Here is an 18819-nt window from a genome sequence, read left to right on the forward strand (position 1 = left end):
CCTCCTGATTGTAGAGACATAGCTTTCAGTCTTTCACCACTGAGTATGATGTTAACCCTGGGTCTTTCATAGATGACCTGTGCTGTGTTGAGGAATTTCCCTTCTATCCTTTGTTTGCTGAGTATTTTTATCATGGAAGAGTGCTGGATTTTGTCAAATGGTTTTTCTGCATCAATTGAGATGATCATGTGGTGGTTTTCCTTCATTCTGTTAATGTGTGGTATATTACATTGATTGATTTCTATATGTGGAACCATCCTTGCATTCCTGGGATAAATCCTATTTGGTCATGGTGCTTAATCCTTTTATTATGTGGCTGAATTCAGTTTGCCAGTATTTTCTTGAGGATTCTCTCTCCTTTTTTAAAACCCAAATCTCACAGATTTAAATTGTCCTCCCCTGTGCTAATTTGTACTCCTTTTTTCTCTTCTTATTATTCAAAATTAACCAAATACTTGGTTGTGTTTCCTTCACCTTTTTTCCTGTGTCTTTGTGAGTAGATACCTCTAAAACATATGTAGATGCCACAATATATGAAGGACAAATATCATTACCACCCCTTTCTATCTTGAGCTTTTTCAAGATTATCTGTTCATGAGAAATGTTAATTATATTCATTCATAATGCTCTTTTTTCTTCCACAGAGAAGAAATAGGGAAATTGGGAAAATAATATTCCTTTACATTTTCAACATTGGAACACATAGAGAAGCCAGTGGCACAAACATCACCACTAGAGTGTTTTATAAGCTCTAGGATCCTTTTCATTACCCAAAGCTTTGTCAGACATGTTGCTATTTTTAAGGGTCTCCAGAAAAGATTGTTTCTAAGAATGGCAAGACTTGAGAAGGAACAGTTCTATGACTTTGTTTTGTAGCCATAATGTTTTCCAGTAGTTGGGTCAGGGAAATATAAATTGTTCACCAAAAACATTAAGTCAATATGGTAGACTAAGCTGACTCAGAACTTTTACAAATTCATATAAATGCTCAGTGAAATAAGAACAAATGAAAGCTTTTAATATGTAATCAAGTTCAAAAGAAGCACACAGAAACCTAGGTGCTAAAAATGAAGAGACACAAAAGTCAGGAGGCTAAGAGGGAGATGAAGCTGAAGAAGGGACATCAGACCACATAAGAGACCCAGGGACTGATGGTTCAGAGATTAATGCAGAGAGAGGAGAGATAAAACCTCAGTCCCATGTGAGATAGAAGAGAACCCTATACACAAAGCTGCAAATTTGGTTCAGCTGCTATTTTAGTGAAACAGAAACTAGAAACATTTTACTCACAAGTCTGACAAAGCAGCAATGCAGAGGAAAGAATTACCAACTAGAAACTGGAAGCCTATGCTTATGTATGAGTTCCAATTTTAGACTATTCCCAATGCTATAGGAACTAAGCTAAGATAATACAAAAATGGATGTATCCCATAGGATCCTGGTGTAGGCAAAAGAAAATCATTCTGAAGAGTAACTATAGCACACACCATAAATAAACCATAGTGAAGGAGCGTCATGGAATACGGAAGACAGTTAGTAGTCCCTTCCATCTCCCTAAGAATGGAAGATGCAAGGAATATCTGAAAGAATCTGTAAAATACTGAATAAAGAAGACACTGAAATCAAAAAGCAAGAGTTAAACAATATGTAAGAACAGGTGGGTCTGGAAGATAAACATGAAAAGGATACTAACTTAAAGCATGCCAGTCAGCTAAATAATAGTTTAGATAAAGACAAAGGAAAAAAGGAAATAGAAAATCTAGAGATGTTGGGATGTGGGAGATAGAATTATATATAACAGAAGCCCCAAATAAGAAAACCAGAGAATTGGGGACAGGCAGTATTCAAAGTGTTTTCCACACAGGAGGATAAACTTTTGAGTTATACTGGCTTTCCAACTCTGAGCAGCTAAGCAGGATATAAAATCAAATCTACACCTAAGTGTTGCAACCAAACTGCAGAACACTAAAGACAGAGTAATTCTAAAAGCGTCTAGAAGGAAAAAGACAGATTACCCATGAAGAACTAGTCCTCTAAATGAGTAGATAATTAAACAGAATATAAGAAAGAAGAAACAAAGAAGGAGCAAAGAAAAGTGTGATACATGAGAAGTATAAAATAAATGACACTACTTAGACATATGTTAGAAAATGATTAATTATTAGTTGTGTTGCATATATATGTAAAACAAAAGTATGACATAGAGATGGGAGATTATTTCCTTTTTGTTATTTTATTTTATTTTTCTTGAGGAATCTCCACACTGTTTTCCAAAGTGTCTGCACCAACTTGCATTGCCAACAACTGTATAAGAGGGTTCCCCTTTCTCCACATCCTCTCCAGCACTGGTTTACTTGTTTGTTCACTGTCTTGTTAATTTTGGCCATTCTAACTGGTGTCAAGTGGTATCTCAATGTGGTTTTGATTTGAATCTCCATGAGGACTAATGATGATGAACATTTTTTCATGTGTCTGTTAGCCATTTGTAGCCTTCACTGGAGAAGTGTCTGTTCATGTCTTCTGCCCATTTTTTAATGTGATTATCTGTTTTTTTTGAGTGTTGAGTTTGAGGAGTTCTGTATAGATCTTGAATATCAGCCCTTTTTCTTTAGTGTCATTTACGAATATCTGATGGGAGATTATTTCTAACTTTGTTACACTAGAAGGGAAAAGAATGGGAGGAATGTAAGGGACTTTATATTTGAGATTTTATTGTTTTGTTAAAATATGAAGTAGGGGTGCCTTCTGGCTCAGTCAGAGGAGCATGGGACTCTTGTCCTCAAGGTCGTGAGTTCAAGCCATACACTGGGTGTGGAGATTACAAAATAAATAAGTATATATATATGTACACACACGTACACACACCCTTAAAATTTTTTTTGAAGTGGTTCTCATCAGGACAGGACTTGGTGTGAGAGTACAAATGGAGACCAAGTACCCCGTCTGAGTATGTGAAAGTTGTAATTCAAGCTGACAAATAGCCATATACCTCGATTAATATACCTTCAAAAAGACTGTGGTACTTTGTGATTCCCAGATTCTCTGGGATTGGAGCCAGAAAGTGGTGGCATGGAGAAGAGTTAGCAGACCCCAGCTCTGTCCTACACTGGGAGGGAGTTGCACACATGTGTTTGGACACTCTTGTCCATACATGTCCCACGTGAAGAACCACCCATTGGCCACCCACGGGCCTAGGAGAATGCACAACACCTATAGGGTCTGCTCTTAGGAAGACAGAGCTAGTGAGGAAGTCAGGCTGGCCTTGGATGCCAGGTTGGAAAGATGTTGCTCAACAGGGACTTCTGGTGTCCCAGATTCCTGAGCCGGAGGACAGGCATGGGCTCTAGGAAGACATGTCTCCTTGGTTCTGTGGAGCCTTTGCCACCTGGAAGGAAAGGCTGCAGGACAGAGTAGGTCCCTCTAAAACAAGGGGTCAAGTGGTAAACCTATCATTTGCTAAAGCTGAATAGGTTGGTGGACATTCACTGTACTGGTTTCGATGAGTTTGGAGTGTTTTGTTATAAAAAAAGAGAGAAGCATATACCATTTCACAAGGAAATTAAGGACATCTTCCCGGTGCAGAGGCAGGGGCAGGAACAATGCCAGTAACACATCCTATGACCTTTGTATTTGGTACAGCTGAGTCTCCTCACCTGCCCAGTGATAGACCAATGTGTGTGATTTCCCATTTCTGTGGTCCTGTGACATCCTCATTCGCCCCATTGCCACACAGAGCTTTTGGACCTGAGCGTGGAAGACAGGGATGGCCGGGACAGAGGAGGGATGTGCTAGCAGAGCGTAGGCTGAGTCCGTCCACCGGGTTCCTGGGGAACAAGTGCCTTTCCCTTGCCACAACCTGGCTGGAAAGCTTGCCCTTGGGAGCCCAGCCTTTTGGAGCCCCCTCTTCACATATGCCCTGGGCAGAGCCTGGCAGTGCCCTCCATGGAGGCATATGACCTCTCTGGTCACACAGAGAGGACAGCCTTTCATTAACCTCCCCCTGTCCTAAAAGTAGCCAGGACAGGGAGCCCCAGCCTGTCGGGGGCAGCGAGCTCCCAGTGGGATGGCACACTCACGGACTCCTCCTCCTTCATTGGCTCCTGTCTGCTTACTGGCCAGGGCAGTTGCTCAGCAGGGCCTAGTAAGACTAATTTGGCCCATGGAAGAAAAAGACATGAGGGAGAAGGGAAAGCCAGTGTGAAGGGATAGTGTTTTTCCTCATCAGCCATTTTGCCAAGCTTAGCTAGCTGAGGCTCACCTTTAATTGGTGATGAATTAAACATTGTCCTTTCAACAAACATAATCAGAAAATGTTCTCTTCTGGAAACTCAGGAGCAAAATGAACTTCAGCTCTGAGATCTATTGAGAATACCTTGGGCCCCATTCTTCTTTTGAGGCCCTTGAGGTCACTGTGAAGTGGACTCCGGTCAGGAGACCATCTTCCTCAGGCTCAAGGCCCACAGACACTGGGAGCGGGGAGGTGCCTGGGAAAGCAGGCAGCCGCAGCTTCTGTGCCCTCACGTTCCCACAAACAGCAGATCGGGATGGATTTGTCTGCTGTGGCCGCTGTCGCAACGTACCACAGACTGAGTGACTTAGCAAGGATTTATTTTCCCCCACTTCCTGAGGCTGGCCATCCCAGATCAAGGTGCTGGCAGTGTTTGGTCCTTCGGAGGCTGGTTGATGGCTGTCTTCTTCATCCTCATATGCACTTCCTTCTGTGGGTTGTCTGTATCCTAATCTCGCCTCCTCAAGAGGACACCCGTCACCTTGGATTAAGCCCTACCCTAATGACCCCATTTCACTTAATCACCACTTTAAAGACCCTGTCTCCAAATACAATCGCATTCCCAAGTAATTGGGGGATATGACTTCAATATATGCATTTGGGGGGAACACAGTTCAGCCCCTGTCAGAGGGCAGTGGCAAGCTCCTACGCCCCAGGAATCTTCTGGGGCAAGCAAAGTGACATTGTAATGATAAGAAAGCAAAGCCCTCTGGCCTACCTGGGCAATTTTAAGGCACCCCCCTTTAGCTTTGGAAGAATAAACAACAGTTGTGCTCCATATTTCCTTAGAGTGGTGGCAAACTTGGAGGGAGTCATTTCAGGAGAGGCAAGGAGAGAGCTTCTAATCCTTGTGTCTTCCAAGAAAGCTCACCTTTATATTCACTGTTTCAAAATAACAATCAAGTTGGGCAGAAAGAAATCAGTCTCTTGCTGGGGACCCAAGGACCTTGGGGGAGGCTTTCGCCCTTGGTAGAGTTTATTGGCTCTGGGAGAGGCGGCTGCAGGTGGAACGGAGGCTCTAAGACATTTACCCTAGAAACAGATCACTGCTTGCAGAAGCGTTCTGGAAAGCCAAGGGTGTGCCTGGTATGAAAGGGTACTTGTAGTGCACTTCAATTAAGAGGAAGGCAGCGTTGAGAGGCGTTATGTACAGGATAGACTGGAAACAGAGCGCCTTTTAGAAGAAGGAGCGGTGCACTCAAGGTGTCGAGATAGCATCTACTGTAAATAATAGAGCTGCTTGCCAACCTGGACGTTTTTCCTGATGCGAGGAAGCCTTTTCCCTTGTCTGTTTTATTTTTGCAACCTCGAGTCCCCGGGTGAGGCCCTTTGAGAGGTGTTCCCATGAACTGGGACTGACTGCGTTTGATCTACCTGCAGGATGAATGAACGTGACCGCCTACTGAAGAGGCTCAGCCGGAAGACGCCCCCCACTCTCTTCCGGGGAGGCTCCATCCATCAGTGTGTCCCCCGTAAGTAGCCCCTGGCCACATTCCACTCAGCCTGACCCCAGGGCGGTGGTTTCAGGAAAACCTCCTGGTGCTGATAGGGCTGGAAACCGATGCCCAGCCTGAGCCCCACATTTGGAAGTGGAATTTGTGAGTGTGGCTGGAGGTGAGCTTGGCTTGAGTGTAGAAAATTCCCTGGGACCCAATCAAATGTCTGAATGACAAAATCCTGAAACTTAAAATCCTGATGTGGTCAAGTTCCTTCTGTCAGCCTCCCAATAAGATTTTGTTCTGAGACTGAAATTATGTTACTGTTAGATTATTGCCCCCAAAGATAGCAATAGACATTGTTTTAGTTAAAATTAGCTTACTAATTGAAACAATGATAATCACCGAGGGGAAAAAAAAACTCTGTGTACTTTTCCCAGGAAGGCTGCCCGGGTCTAGCCTGGGTGCCCCACTTAACACCAGAGGCCAGGCCTGGTTTCTGCTGAAGGGACCAGACCTAGATGAAGTGGGGAGCAGAGGGGATGCGCCAGACCCCAGGGGAGGGGGCAGGAGGCCATCAAAAAGAGATGGCTGGCAGAGCTCACAGGGGTGGGGGGGTGCTTTTTCAGCTATTCAGCCACTTGACTCCCTGCTGGGGGGCATTGTTAGCACAGGTTTCCTTCTGGAGGGGCTTACCTCTGTCTTCCCCAAGGTGAGGTCTCTTGGCATGTTGTCTGTCCCCTGCTTCTGCCCCTCCGAATCCCACCTCTTTTTCCAGAGCCCCCTCTCTTGCACCTGCACATCACATCTCTTCAACAACACTGTTTCCTGCTTCCCTTTCTCTCCCTGAGGTGTTCAGAAGGAAACGAGAATGGTTTAGAAGTGCAGAATCCTTGTACCCATGGTATAGGTAGGAGGGGTCTGTGTCATGCTTGGTTGAGCTCCACCCATCAGCAGATCTTCACAGATTTTCTAACAGAGGGAAGGAAAGGGATGGTCTCCTTCTCCTTACTTTCCAACATGGAATACCAACATGGCAGAGACCAACTCCATGTGGTGCCCCACATGCTTCATGTCCCATCCCAGGGATGGTGTCAGCCCCAAGAGCACCTGGCAGAGGCTTAGGTCAATGTAGTAACTGGCCCAGCGAGGCCCGGTGAGCTGGGTCCCAGCCAAGGTCTCTCTGAGCCAGGAGAGCGGTCCTGTCAGGAGGCTTGATGGTCTAGTTTAGGGAGCGAGGTCTGGGGGGCCCTGTTTCTGGAGCTGGGCTGCTCCAGGGTCCTGTTCCAGCTCTGTCATGGTTTTGTGCACTTAGGTAAGTTAACCTCTTGTTTCTATATCTGTAAAATGGAGATGATGTAAGAACTGGGTTTTGGGAGAGGATTAAATTCAATCATTTATATGAAGAGCCTAGAATAGTACCTGCCAATATGGAGTCCAGTAACTGTGAGATATGACTGGGTCTTTTCTGCCACTAGTTGACTAACTTTGGGTGACATACATACTTCTCTAAACTTCTGTTTCCTCCACTGGGGGGGACAAAAAGAAATATAATAATATACACTAAAAGGGAAGAGGACACTCCCATCCTCTTCCATCTCCTTTACCTTACCCCATTCTGCTCCCAGTTTCTGGCTGCAGCTGAGCATTTAAGATACAATACACATCTGACAGAGTCTTTGTGAGGCTTTAAGACAATGTATATAAAGCACCTTCTCTCTAACACAGAGAAAATGGGACTGGTTCTGTAAACTGGGGAGTTCATGCCAAGGAGTCCTGCTGCTTCCCTAATAATTATTTCAGAATAACTCTAGGAAGAATACGTAAGATACATATATTGAGATCAAAGACCATGTAAGAACTTTTATGGAAGCGTCATAAAATGTCTTAAAACAACTATTAAAAAAATTTTCTTAATTTGGGATTTTGAAGAACAAAAGAAAGTCAGAATGAACAAGTCTAAGAAATTTAAAAAGCCTTTAAGATCACACCACATTTTAAAAACACCCAGCAATAGTAAGAAACTGATTTGATAACCAAACGTTCTGTCAAGAACTAGAAAGGCCAGAAGTACTCCCGGCCTGTGAGAAGTTCTGCGTTCTTCTCTCAGCCTCTGCCTAGCTATCTCTCCTGTGTCTGTCCCTCCACTGTCTTGGGCCTGTCTTCCCAGGAAACTGGAAGGGAAGCTCGTCTTGGCAGCATTTGTAATTCTTTACAGGATACCAACACACAGTATTTATAACTGAGATCAGCATTTCCTACTGTCATATCCTTGTCGTCCTCATGGTCCCCATGGTCATCCCCACTTCTGTTGTTTTTAGGGATCTTTTTCCAGACAGGAAACTTCTACTCTCATGAAGATGTTATCAGAGCTACTTAAGGGGAGTTTTATTCCAAAATAATGAAAAAAAAAAATGACGTGGTTTTATGGACTTCACCAAATGTTCTCTTGGGAGAACACAAAACAGCAAAGACACTCCCATCCTCTTCCATCTCCTTTACCTTACCCCATTCTGCTCCCAGTTTCTGGCTGCAGCTGAGCATTTAAGAAGCCAGACCAGAGAAGTTCAGGAGTTGGGTCCATGAATGTCTTTCCCCAGACCCCCTATCATTACTTTGTGGCTGTCAGGACTTCCTGAAAGATGAATGAAAGTGGGAATGGCAAAGAGCTGGAAGCTTCCTCTGAGCTCCCCGTTTGTATGCAAATGGCGGCTCAGTGTCCATCAGGCAGAAGCTGGTGACCTGATGGTGCATCTTTGTCAGGCTGAGGGGTGTAGACTAGACAGGCGGAAGCTAGTTGGGTGGTTATAGTCTCTCTTGCCCCACTAAAATGTTTTCGATTACAGCCCTAACTCCCACCAGGCCTGGTTTCTGAGAGGAAAATATTGTATCTGAACCAGGAGACACCCCTGTCCCAGGATAACCCTACCAAGCCATCTTCTTTTCCTTCTTGAGTTGCGGAGTTCACTTTAAGTTTCTGCGGAGGCTAAAAAAGTCTAGTGAGGAAAGTCTTAGTGCACAAATTCTGGAAACACGATGGTAGACACAACCAAAGGGGACTGCTGGACAAGCAGTCATGACCTCTGGGTCTCAGCTTAACCCAAGAGAAGAGATTTGCTTGGGAAGGTCCTCTCAAGTGGACACCCAGAAGCCCTTCCTAGTCTGGAGTGGCTGAGTAATCCCAGCAGAAGGACCTGTGCCAGTGAGACAAATACAAGCCACAGATGCCTTACAGCTCTGAGCTTTGTCTCTGCCTCAGTAGGCATAAGCAGAATGTGAATGAAAAACAGAGTAAGTGAGACAAGCCTTTTGTTCCTTCCACCTGACCAAGGAGTAGATAATTCCAGATGCTCAGCTACCTTTCCCAAAAGGACACTCCCAAACAATATTTGCTTTTTTGTCTCAGGGAGTTCCCTTCATTTCTTCCTCTCTGCCAGGAACCCTCTCCAAGAAGCCCACCAAAAAAAGTCAGGTAGCAGCTGTTCTGTTTGGATGCGTTGTTGTGACAGGTTCCCTTCTTCTCTGGTAAGGAGGTGGAGGCTTCCTCCATTGGTGCTGAGTGTGAATTGGCCCTGAACAAAGGAGAGGGTTCTGTGCCTGGATATTGTTAGCTGTGTTAAAAGCCTGGCACCCACTGGGAGGGTGGGAGCTCTGAGGGAACTTGGACCTGACCTGGTGCAGGCCCTTTATTTCACAGAATAGTAAACTAAGAAGACCCAGAAAACTTAAAGAACCCACGGTCCTATCACCAGTTACTGCCGGGCAAGGATTAGAACCATCCTTCTTGCCTCAGGGCATGGGCCCCGGATCCAAGATGAAAGCAGAGCAGGTGGAGAAGGCCATCCTCGGCCTTCTGCCTGCCACCAGAACAGCTCAAGGAGAGCACTTAGAAGGGGCTCCCACTGCTTGGGATCAGAGCCACCAATGCCAGGTTGGGGAGGCATGGCAGGCCACAGACGACCACTGCGTGGCCCTCACAGGAAAATATAAGATACTTACTAAAAATGTTCCCTTTAAAGATCAGAGAATAAAAATGATCCATACTGACCACAGAACATAGCCTTGGGACTGGAGGAGACAGTGTTGTTTGCTAGATTCTGCTTTGACACATCCCAAGGAAAGGCGTCTGGTCTTGGACTGCAGTCAGAAAGCTGCACTAGGACCACCTTGTCCTAGAGGATCCACCATAGCACAGGCGAGGGAGGGAGCTGGCCCGCAGCAGCCAGACAAAGGACGGCTCCCTGGCCTCACTGATCAAGCAACTCATCAGGGGAAATCTAAAAGTTCTCAGAGAACGGAAGAGAGAAAAGGCAACTCCTCCTCAGATCCCGTGAAGCCTCTGAGGGCTCCTTGTGTGGAAAGCCCTGAGGAGGAAGTTCAAGTGCCCTGCACCCAGCACCCCCAGGGCTGTCCTCTCCAGGCCTATTCCTGCACTGCAGCCCAGGGACACCGCCCCCTTGCAGAGGCAGCCAGATGGGGCTCACCATGGCTGCCGGCTGCCACACAGTGAAGGTTTTGGTTGGTAGATTTGGTTTGGTTAGAGATGGAGGTGAGCCAGTAGGTGGAGATCTCTACAGGAAGACTCCTGTCTGTCCTCATCCTTCACAGGTTCTGCCTTTGCTCCCAGTCCCCCTGCTCTCCAGCCCTGTCCTTAGTTGCCTCCCAGGGCCACCTGTGCAGACAAGCCCTCACTTCCCAGGGGGCCCTCCTGAGCCCTCGGGTTTCCTCAGGCGGTGGCCAGGAGAGCCGGGATGCCAGCCCATGGCCAGAGACTCTGGTTTACAAGCACATGCAAAGTCCAAAGTCACCCTGAGCATCCTCTGTCAGAGCTCCTTCTTCCCTGTCCCCACCAGATATGCTGCTGCTCTATGTCTTAATAGTTCAGAAACTTCCCTTTGTAAGCCAAGGATCTGAGTAAAATGTTTAGCAATCCAGGAGGTGGTACATGGGCACAGTGTCTGATTTATTTTTCCCCTTCAAAGAACGTGACCGTGAACGAACACGTCAGTTGACAAGTCATATATACACATGGATGGGAGTCATCCTTGCCAGACATTTCACTGTTGTTATCTTTGGGTCAGAAGGTCTAATCAGCTGTGGGACTTTTCCAGGGTCCTGATCCAGAAAGTTTCGCCAGCAGAGAGAATCTTATGAATGCTTCTTCAGTGGGAAGGACCCGTTAGGAAGGAGGGCCCTACTTTGGGCTTCTGAATGCTGAACCTCTCTCTAGAACTGGAGATGCAGGAAGAGTGTGGGTCCTGCAGGAGCACTGCCCGGGTTTGGCTCCCAGCACTAACACTCACTAGGTCTATGACATTGGGTGACTCATGGGAGAAGGGCGAGGGGGGTGGAAATCACCCCATGCCTCAGTTTCCCCATCTGTGAAATGGGAAGAATACTCTCCCCTGCCTCAGGGGCTGCTGGGAGGCATGAATGAGCTGCTTCTCCATAGTACATCGAACAGGCCCCATACACATAGCCTTCGGTCCTTGTTGGCGGCTGCTGCTAGTATTTTTCTTATTACTGCAACTGATTATGAGAACCAGTCTTCCTGGGGCCCCTTGGCTTTAGCTTGTGATCTTTTCCCTTACGTCCACAAAAATGAACCAGCTGCAATTTCTGATTACCAATCCTCATCTGTCCCGTGTAAGAGCAGGAGTGCCGCAAGCATTGCGAGCACAGGGCCGGTTCTGCAGACTAGCATGGTGTGTGTGTTCCCCTGCCTGTTCACAGCTTCGTAAAGTACCCAGCCAGCCTGCAGCTTTGGGCAGCTTGGGACACTTCCGGAGCAGAGCATGTCGCCTTTCCTCTTGACTGGCGCTTGGGGAAGTGCAGACCCGGACCAGTGACCCATTGTTTATGCTTCCCAGCTCAGCTCAACCCCCACCCCGAACCCTCCCATGCCAGCCTCGGCATCAGGAGCCAGAACCGGTCAGGCCCTGTCTGGTCAGGCCTTGGCCAGCCCCACCCCACACTCTGCCCACATGTCCCTTCCGAGCCTCAGGTCTGTCTGTCCCGGGTCCCCACCTACCTCAGGCTGGTGAGCCCAGGGTGGCAAAGGTCAGCAGCCATCTCCCACAAAGGCTTTTTCTTCTAAACCCAGCCTGCTCCCCCCATTCTCCTCCTCACCAATCCCTGTGTGCGTTCCTCTTGCAGACGGGTATGCCTTCTCTCAAGAAGAGCATGGAGCTGTTACTCAGGAAGAAATCGTCCGTGCTTATGACACCACCAAAAAGAAACTGAGGAAGAAATAAGGCGTGAGTCCTCCTGATTGATCCCAGGAAAGAGATGCGGTTTGTTGCACCCAGTGTTAACACATCTCTGTCAGAAGAGACTGGTGTCCGCAGCCAAAACACCATAAAACCCATTTCTGTGGCCTTAGCCAACCAGTTTGTTAGTTCCACGTTCCCTCGCAAACCTGGAGTAGATCCCACAGGGGAAGCCATTTTGTTCCCTTCCAGTTCGTCCGCAGTGCTTGGCCTGACTTCTGTTTACGTTTTTCTGAAGCATTCAGCTGTGCTCTGTGAGGTGTGAAATTAAAAACGTTATGTTCCACCAATATTTAAACATCAGTACTAGTTGTTCTGGGAGAAAGGTGAGAGTTTTATGTTGCGTGAGAAACCAGCCTGGCGGAATTGGAGCGGGGGCGGGGGGCACGCTTCCTTCCTGTTTTGTTCACTCACAGAGGATGTCCGCCAGGCAGCAGGTAAACGCCACCGTAGGCAGGTTGAGGTCTTGCTTGGTTCTGATTCCTCTCTCGTTTGTATGAAGTGTGATGGCAGTGAAATCCCCAAAATGTCTGTCATCAGGCTGGTAACCCTGAGAAGGCGTCTCTGAACCTCTTAGCCACTCTCCTGGCAGGGCAGGCGGGCCGCGGTTCGAGCATCCTCCCGCTCCCTTCCCAGGTGCCTTCTGGGCTGTCCGGGCTCCCCGCGTCCCGGACCTCCTGCATGGCTGACCGCTGTGCTCAGCGCATGGCAGCTGGTGCGCAACCAGCCCAACCGTGCACTATTTCCTGTCCTAGCACAGACTCAGATATGGATGCAGGAAATCTCACCTGCCACCGCCCTTGTCCTAGAACTAAAGAAAAGAAGCCTAGCTATTTGCGCATATTCTAAATGTTTATCTGGCTCTCCCAGGACAGGGAAGCCTGCAGGTCAGTGTGTGGTAGAATGCTTCGGCGCTCCCGCTCTGGTCAGGCTCTCCATACTCATTCCCCAACCTCCAGGCCACTGAACCTTGGGCATTCACTTCAGTGAGACCCACACGTGTTTTCTTGGGAGTTCAGACCCCACTTTGGACTTTCCCTGCTGGGAAACCAATGAATGTGCAGCATGTCTCCCCAGCGAAGGGATGCACCTGTCGCTCTGTAACTCTAAAATCAGGCAGGATGAGTGAACCCAATGGGAGAGTTGAGGCCCCTGAGGCTGGTGGGGGAAGACCACCATCAAAGGGGACAGTGAGAGGCAAGGAACACAGAGACCCCGGGAGGAGGACAGAGAGGACATGTTAGTCAAGACTTCTCAGTGGACACCGAAATCAAGCCCTGAATCCCAGGCAGTTGTGATGATGCATGCGGGAGGCTAAACAAGACGCTGGCATGCAGTTTTAAGCAGCAACACTTCCAGACACTTCAAGGAAATGCCCTTTTCTGTATGGATGAGGTTCCCATCCTTATCCAGTCAGTGGTAGACGCCGGCACCTCTGAAAAGAAAGTGTCCTGACTCTAAGATGAGGAGAAGTGCTGCATCACTGACTTTCCAAACCTCTGGGCCCCGCCTTCTAAATTTGGGCAGAACTTGCTTCCAAACCTCTGGGCCCCGCCTTCTAAATTTGGGCAGAACTTGCCTGCCCTCGGGCACGAACGAGAGCACCTGGAGCCCTTAATGAATGGCCAGCCTGGAGGCATGCTCCCTCCTCTGGGCCTTGGTTGCCAAACCAGGTTTTTGGATGGCTTAACATAAATACTTCTGGGCAGCTGTTACTGCTTAGAATGGCACCGTTCTTCTGGGGCATGGCTGCGCTAAACTGGGAAATAAAACAACAGTGCACTTTGCTTCCTCACCCGTTATTTTTGGACAATCCACATCTTATTGGGCATTGTAATAACTTAAAGTATGATTTGCATGGACAAAGAAAACTAACCCTTTGCTTATGACATGACCAGGATCCAGGGAGGGCTTAAGGGGAACCAGAACATGCAGTGAACAGGTGAGGCTTAGAAAATTGCCATTCCTTCCTCCCCGAGTTGGTAAACCATTTTTACTAGAGCACCCAGCGAAATGAATCCCTGAAGGGCTGTCGTGCAGGAGTTAGGACCCTCCCCCACAAAATGTGCCTGGAATTAACACAACAGACTGAGGTATGGGTCTTTATTGGACACCCAGAGAGGTGATATCCTAAAAATAGAGGCAAGACAAAAATTTGAATCAAACGTTCAGTGGGTCTCCTCACTCTGGTTTCATTTGGAACTAAGCCTCTGGAAAGGGGAACTCAAACTCATTCTTTGTCAGACACTTAGCTCTTTCTTAAACTTGAAGCCTTCCAAATTAGATTTGTGAATTACAGTGTGTGTATATTTTGTTTGGGTTTTTTTTGTTTTTTATTTTATTTTTTTTAGGTTAAAAGGCAGTTCACATTTTCTGAGGTTTCAGTATGTTTTCTGATTCTTTTGACAACTGGACTAAACAGTGTTTGCGATAATGAAACGCGCACAGAGAGGAAAATATTAGATGGGATGCCTTTCTAGTCTATTAATTCTCATATGCGATCAAGCTATCTGGTGGCCAAATGACTAAATTGGGTTTCGAGGAGGAGCAGCTGTCACTACGTGTGATGTATGATATTTAGCTGTGGCCAACTCAGGGGCTGTCATTTGTCCTATCTTCAAACTGAGGTCAGAGTGTCACACAGGCCCCTCCCCAGGGAGCGGGGTGGACTGGAGTAAGTTGCATTCTCTGGCTGTCAGCTCGGTGGAAATGCCACATGGGACTTGTCACTCTGCCACATAGTAAGTGACATACGGGCTGGCAGGTTACACTTGGTCAGCACTATAGGGCCGGCCTCTGCATTGGGCTAAAGTAGCAGAATCCACTGAGGCCTGGCCTTGGTCTGCTGTCATACACAGACTACCGACTCTCATTTAAGAGTGTGTGTTCCATTCTGGCTGAGCCTGCAGGAGGAAAAGAGCAGCCCTTCCGTGCATTAGCTCTGAGTTCCACCGCACACCAGCAGGGACCAGCAAGCGGGGCCGGGGAAAGTGCCCATTAAAAAGGCATGATGGGAGAACAGACTAAACCAACCATTTCTGCCTGGTTGTCAGAAGCAATTTCAGGGCTTATCAGAACGGGCTTTGTAAGAATTTTGGGGTGTGGCTGATGCGTCCATCCTGCCTCTCTGTGGAATATTCAGGACTTCTTGACCAGTGTTACGTTCACCCATCTCCCGGCACACGTGTGGTCATTTGGGGGAGGGGATTAGTAGAGTATACAAAACCTGTGCTTTGGAGAAAGGAGATGCTGTTGCTTTAACATTTGTAGAGTAATATCCTCAAACAGGAACCCGAGTTTTGGCAGAGCATGGCTGGGAACTCTGTTGACATTTTCTTTTCCTTGACAAGGCTTCGGGTCTTGCTGTAGGGAGCTGGCAGTGAAAATCGGTGATAACTTGTCAAGAAGCAGTGAATAATGGGGGGAAAAAAGTGAATATGAGTAACTAATGTCTGAAAATGCATATAGATGTATATATTACAGGTGTTACGGTTGCATTTTTTTAAAAGAAAGTCTGTAATCTCCATTTGTTATAACAATGACCCTTTATCTCATTTCTTGAAGAGAATTTTTTATCCTATTTCTGTTCCTAGGCGTTTATGTCTCAGATCATAAGCTGAATAGAATGTTCACAAAGCTCTGCAAGGGGATAAGGTAGTCTTTCGGCTTGAACATGGGAAGAAAGTGCACACGTTTCAGCTGGCATTTGGCTTACTACCAAGGGTCATTGTCCCAAGGTAATTCAAGGAGCAGTCCGGCCTCAGCATTTGAAATGTAGACTTCATCTCCAGGGATGCATAAAAAATGGGAACAGGGAAACTGTGGTTAAGCAGAACCCAAAATAATAACCTGGGGAAGAAATGAGTTTAGCAGATCAAGGTAAAAGATGGCATCCCCCGTCAGATTTGCTAAATACTTTCTTCATTCCAAGGCTTTTCTTAGCTAATTTAGTAATGCTGGAGACAGTGAAAAGGCAGCTATCCCCTCTCAGAGGGAAAATGTACATCTGCTGTCTTTGCTCTGGTTCTCCATCGGCTCAAGACAGTTGTTGGTCTCAACACAGCCTTGGGGGAGTTTTTGTAGCCTCGTCCTGGCCACTTGCCCATCCTCCAAGGCAATGAGGATGGCACTGAGGATTTCCAGTGGGACATAGAGGTGAGAGTCCATAAGTATCCCCGAAAGAAAGAGATCTGAAATACTCTAACCTGATGCATTGTACTCATGTGTTTTTTCTCAGCATCCCATATCGTCCCGCAGTACGCTTTTCCTTGGACGTTAAAGAGCTTCTCTGAATGCCAAGCCTCCACTAGCGCTCTGTGAAAGGCTCTCTCTTAGCTTGTTAGGTCTGAGTGTGGCCACCCGGCATGTAGGCTTCAATGGGAAGAAAAGGCTACTGAGCCAACATGTTCAGAAGCTATGACACAAAAGGGGGCAGAAAAGAGGGGCGAGCTCACCCCGTTGCCCCACCCCAAGCATAATCCATAGCTGTTCACTCTGACAAGCACCTCTGCCCCCCTGATTGATGAGAGACAAAAGAGTGATTCTTTAACGCTGGCTGGCTCATTTTCAATGACAATCTCTTGCCCTAGTTGCCTTAGAGACATCCACTCTGCTCTTTCTCTCAGGCTCCAGACCCAGAAAAACATGCTCCCAAGATTAGCCCATCAGCATTTCTTCTGACCTGGCTAAAGAAAGAAAGGAGACCTGTTCCTTTTAAAAGTCAGGAACAAAGTGTCAGGTGGCTTTGATTTATGACAGAAATAGGAAGAAGAAAGTTGAGGTAATAGCGCTATCCAAATAACCCTGCCCAGGAAACTGAGGGGTCAAGAGAGCTTATCAATGGCCTTTTATAGGCCAGCTCTTCCAAGTAGCAGAGAAGGGGCCAGAAGGAGGGGGACAGCCTGAGTGGATGTGAGGTTCACATCCTGTGAGGATATGAACCCACTTCCGATGGCGTCGGATTCAGTCATCCCCGAAGACCATCACGCAACCACAGGTGGACCAGTAAATACCAGTTAAAAATCGGGAAAAGAGAATCTGCCCTGTCCCAGGGCTTCTCTCCTTCCCGCAAGATCCCCACGCAAGTGGGTACTTTGCAGGTTTTTCGTTAATAAAATCAGTGTGTGTGCCGACACGTGCATTCCTCTGCCTTCCTTCTCCCATGTTGCCGGCGATTGCTGAGTTCAGAAGCATGCCCGCCGCTTCCCTAGGAATCCTCCCTCTGAAGGGCCCTGCTACCACCCGGCCAATGCAGGGGTAGGGCCCTGGGGGCTCCTCCAGGAGCAGCTGGGTCTGCAGCCCTCATGCATCCTCTTTCCTGCAGGTCAGTGAATTGCTGTTTGAACGCAACATCTTTGTGGCGTCTTTCTCAAGCCAGTGAAGCCATGTGCCCTCCTGTCTGCTGTCGCATCTGTGCTCAGATTGCTTAAATATTGTGTGCGACAGGGAGGTTTTAATCTGGTTATGCAGAGGGAAGCAGGGCTGTGGGGCACGTTTAATTGGCTCCCAGCAGAGTAGTGAGTGCGTCTATGGAGTGTGGGGGTTTTTTTGTTCCCTCCCTCTAGAAGTGTTACCATTTTCACGTCCTATTAATGTCCTCTGGTTGTTAAATTACAGCCGCACGTTATAGCGGAGCTGGGGTTCCCTCCTGGAGTGAATACAAATGAAGGGCACTTATTTGTATTTTTAGAGGTTTTGGAAAATGTAGTGATTTGTGGCTTTGATCAATCCTGTTGACTGGTATATGTCTGCACAAACCTGTTTCAAATAAATCTTTTGTTAAAGTAAATGATTGGACCGTGTTTTATTTTGTAATTTGCTCTTGCAGTAGTAAGCATCTGATGCCACAGGGACTTGGGACAGCAATACAGAGTAGACAGAGGCTATGCATACACTCTGCCCCGAGAGCCGATGGCCAAGGAAACGCCGTTCGATGGCAGGAGAGCAGGAAAATCTGAATCGTTGATTAACATGTGCTCCGCAAGTCCCAGTCCTCTTCATGAGAGCAGAGTCCAAAGGCTCTGATCTGAGGTTGGACAGATCATGCAATGGAAGGAACTGTACAGAGAAGGGCTTCTCCCATCAACTGTACTCCCCCTTGGTTTATCTCAGTTTCCCTGCAAACCGAGATTTGAAAAGTTCAGATTCTATTGTCGAGCATGAAATGACAAGACCATCATTGGACGGGTGCCGAACACACCACCCAAACTATGCTACTCTGACATATTGATTATTTTGAACTGAAGGCCATTGACAAACAGCAGATCTGAAGGGAGGGCTCTCTGACCTCCCCCTTCTACCTGAACACAGGTCATAGCATTGCCACGGAGAAAGGTACACTCCCAGCACTAGGAAGAGAATGTTCTTATCCCTGGAGACTGGGGGTGGATGCTGGAATGGACCTGTACAAACAGACCAACTGAAATAACCCTGACCTTCCATTGGTTTCCCCTATATCTTTCCCAAGGACTGTCCCACAGTATAATGACCCAGCCCAAGCTGTCCAGTCACATTGCCAATTTATCTTTCTTTGTGTAAAAAGGTCCTAAAGGACCTAATGGCTTCTTGGGGTCTTCATCTTCCTTCTAAAGATTCCCACATACATGTAAAAATATTAAATAAACTTGTGTGCTTTTTACCTGTTAGTCTGTCTTACGTTAGCTAAATTCTTAGGCCAGCCACAGAACTTAAGAGGAAAGGAGGAGGTATGTTTCTTTTCCCTTACGTTATTTTAAAGGGAATAAGGGGACGCCTGCCCATTCCCTATAGATACTACAAATCACATTTAAATAAACATCCACTGCCTCGAAGTTCCCTGGGACACGCA

At 47.1% G+C, this 18819-nt stretch overlaps 1 protein-coding gene across 1 annotated transcript in view; it reads left to right on the forward strand.

The window, feature by feature from the left end:
• ATP8A2 (ATPase phospholipid transporting 8A2) overlaps window positions 1-17781 on the forward strand; it is a 617557-nt gene extending 599776 nt beyond the window's left edge. The window contains exons 36-37 of the mRNA XM_044249456.1: window positions 5669-5760; window positions 11881-17781. Of these exons, the coding sequence (XP_044105391.1) occupies window positions 5669-5760; window positions 11881-11978 (190 nt within the window). The 3' untranslated portion in view covers window positions 11979-17781. The remainder of the gene's footprint in view (window positions 1-5668; window positions 5761-11880) is intronic.
• The last annotated feature ends 1038 nt before the right edge of the window (window positions 17782-18819 follow it).

This window comes from Neovison vison, chromosome 5 (assembly GCF_020171115.1).
Source record: "Neovison vison isolate M4711 chromosome 5, ASM_NN_V1, whole genome shotgun sequence".
NCBI lineage: Eukaryota > Metazoa > Chordata > Mammalia > Carnivora > Mustelidae > Neogale > Neogale vison.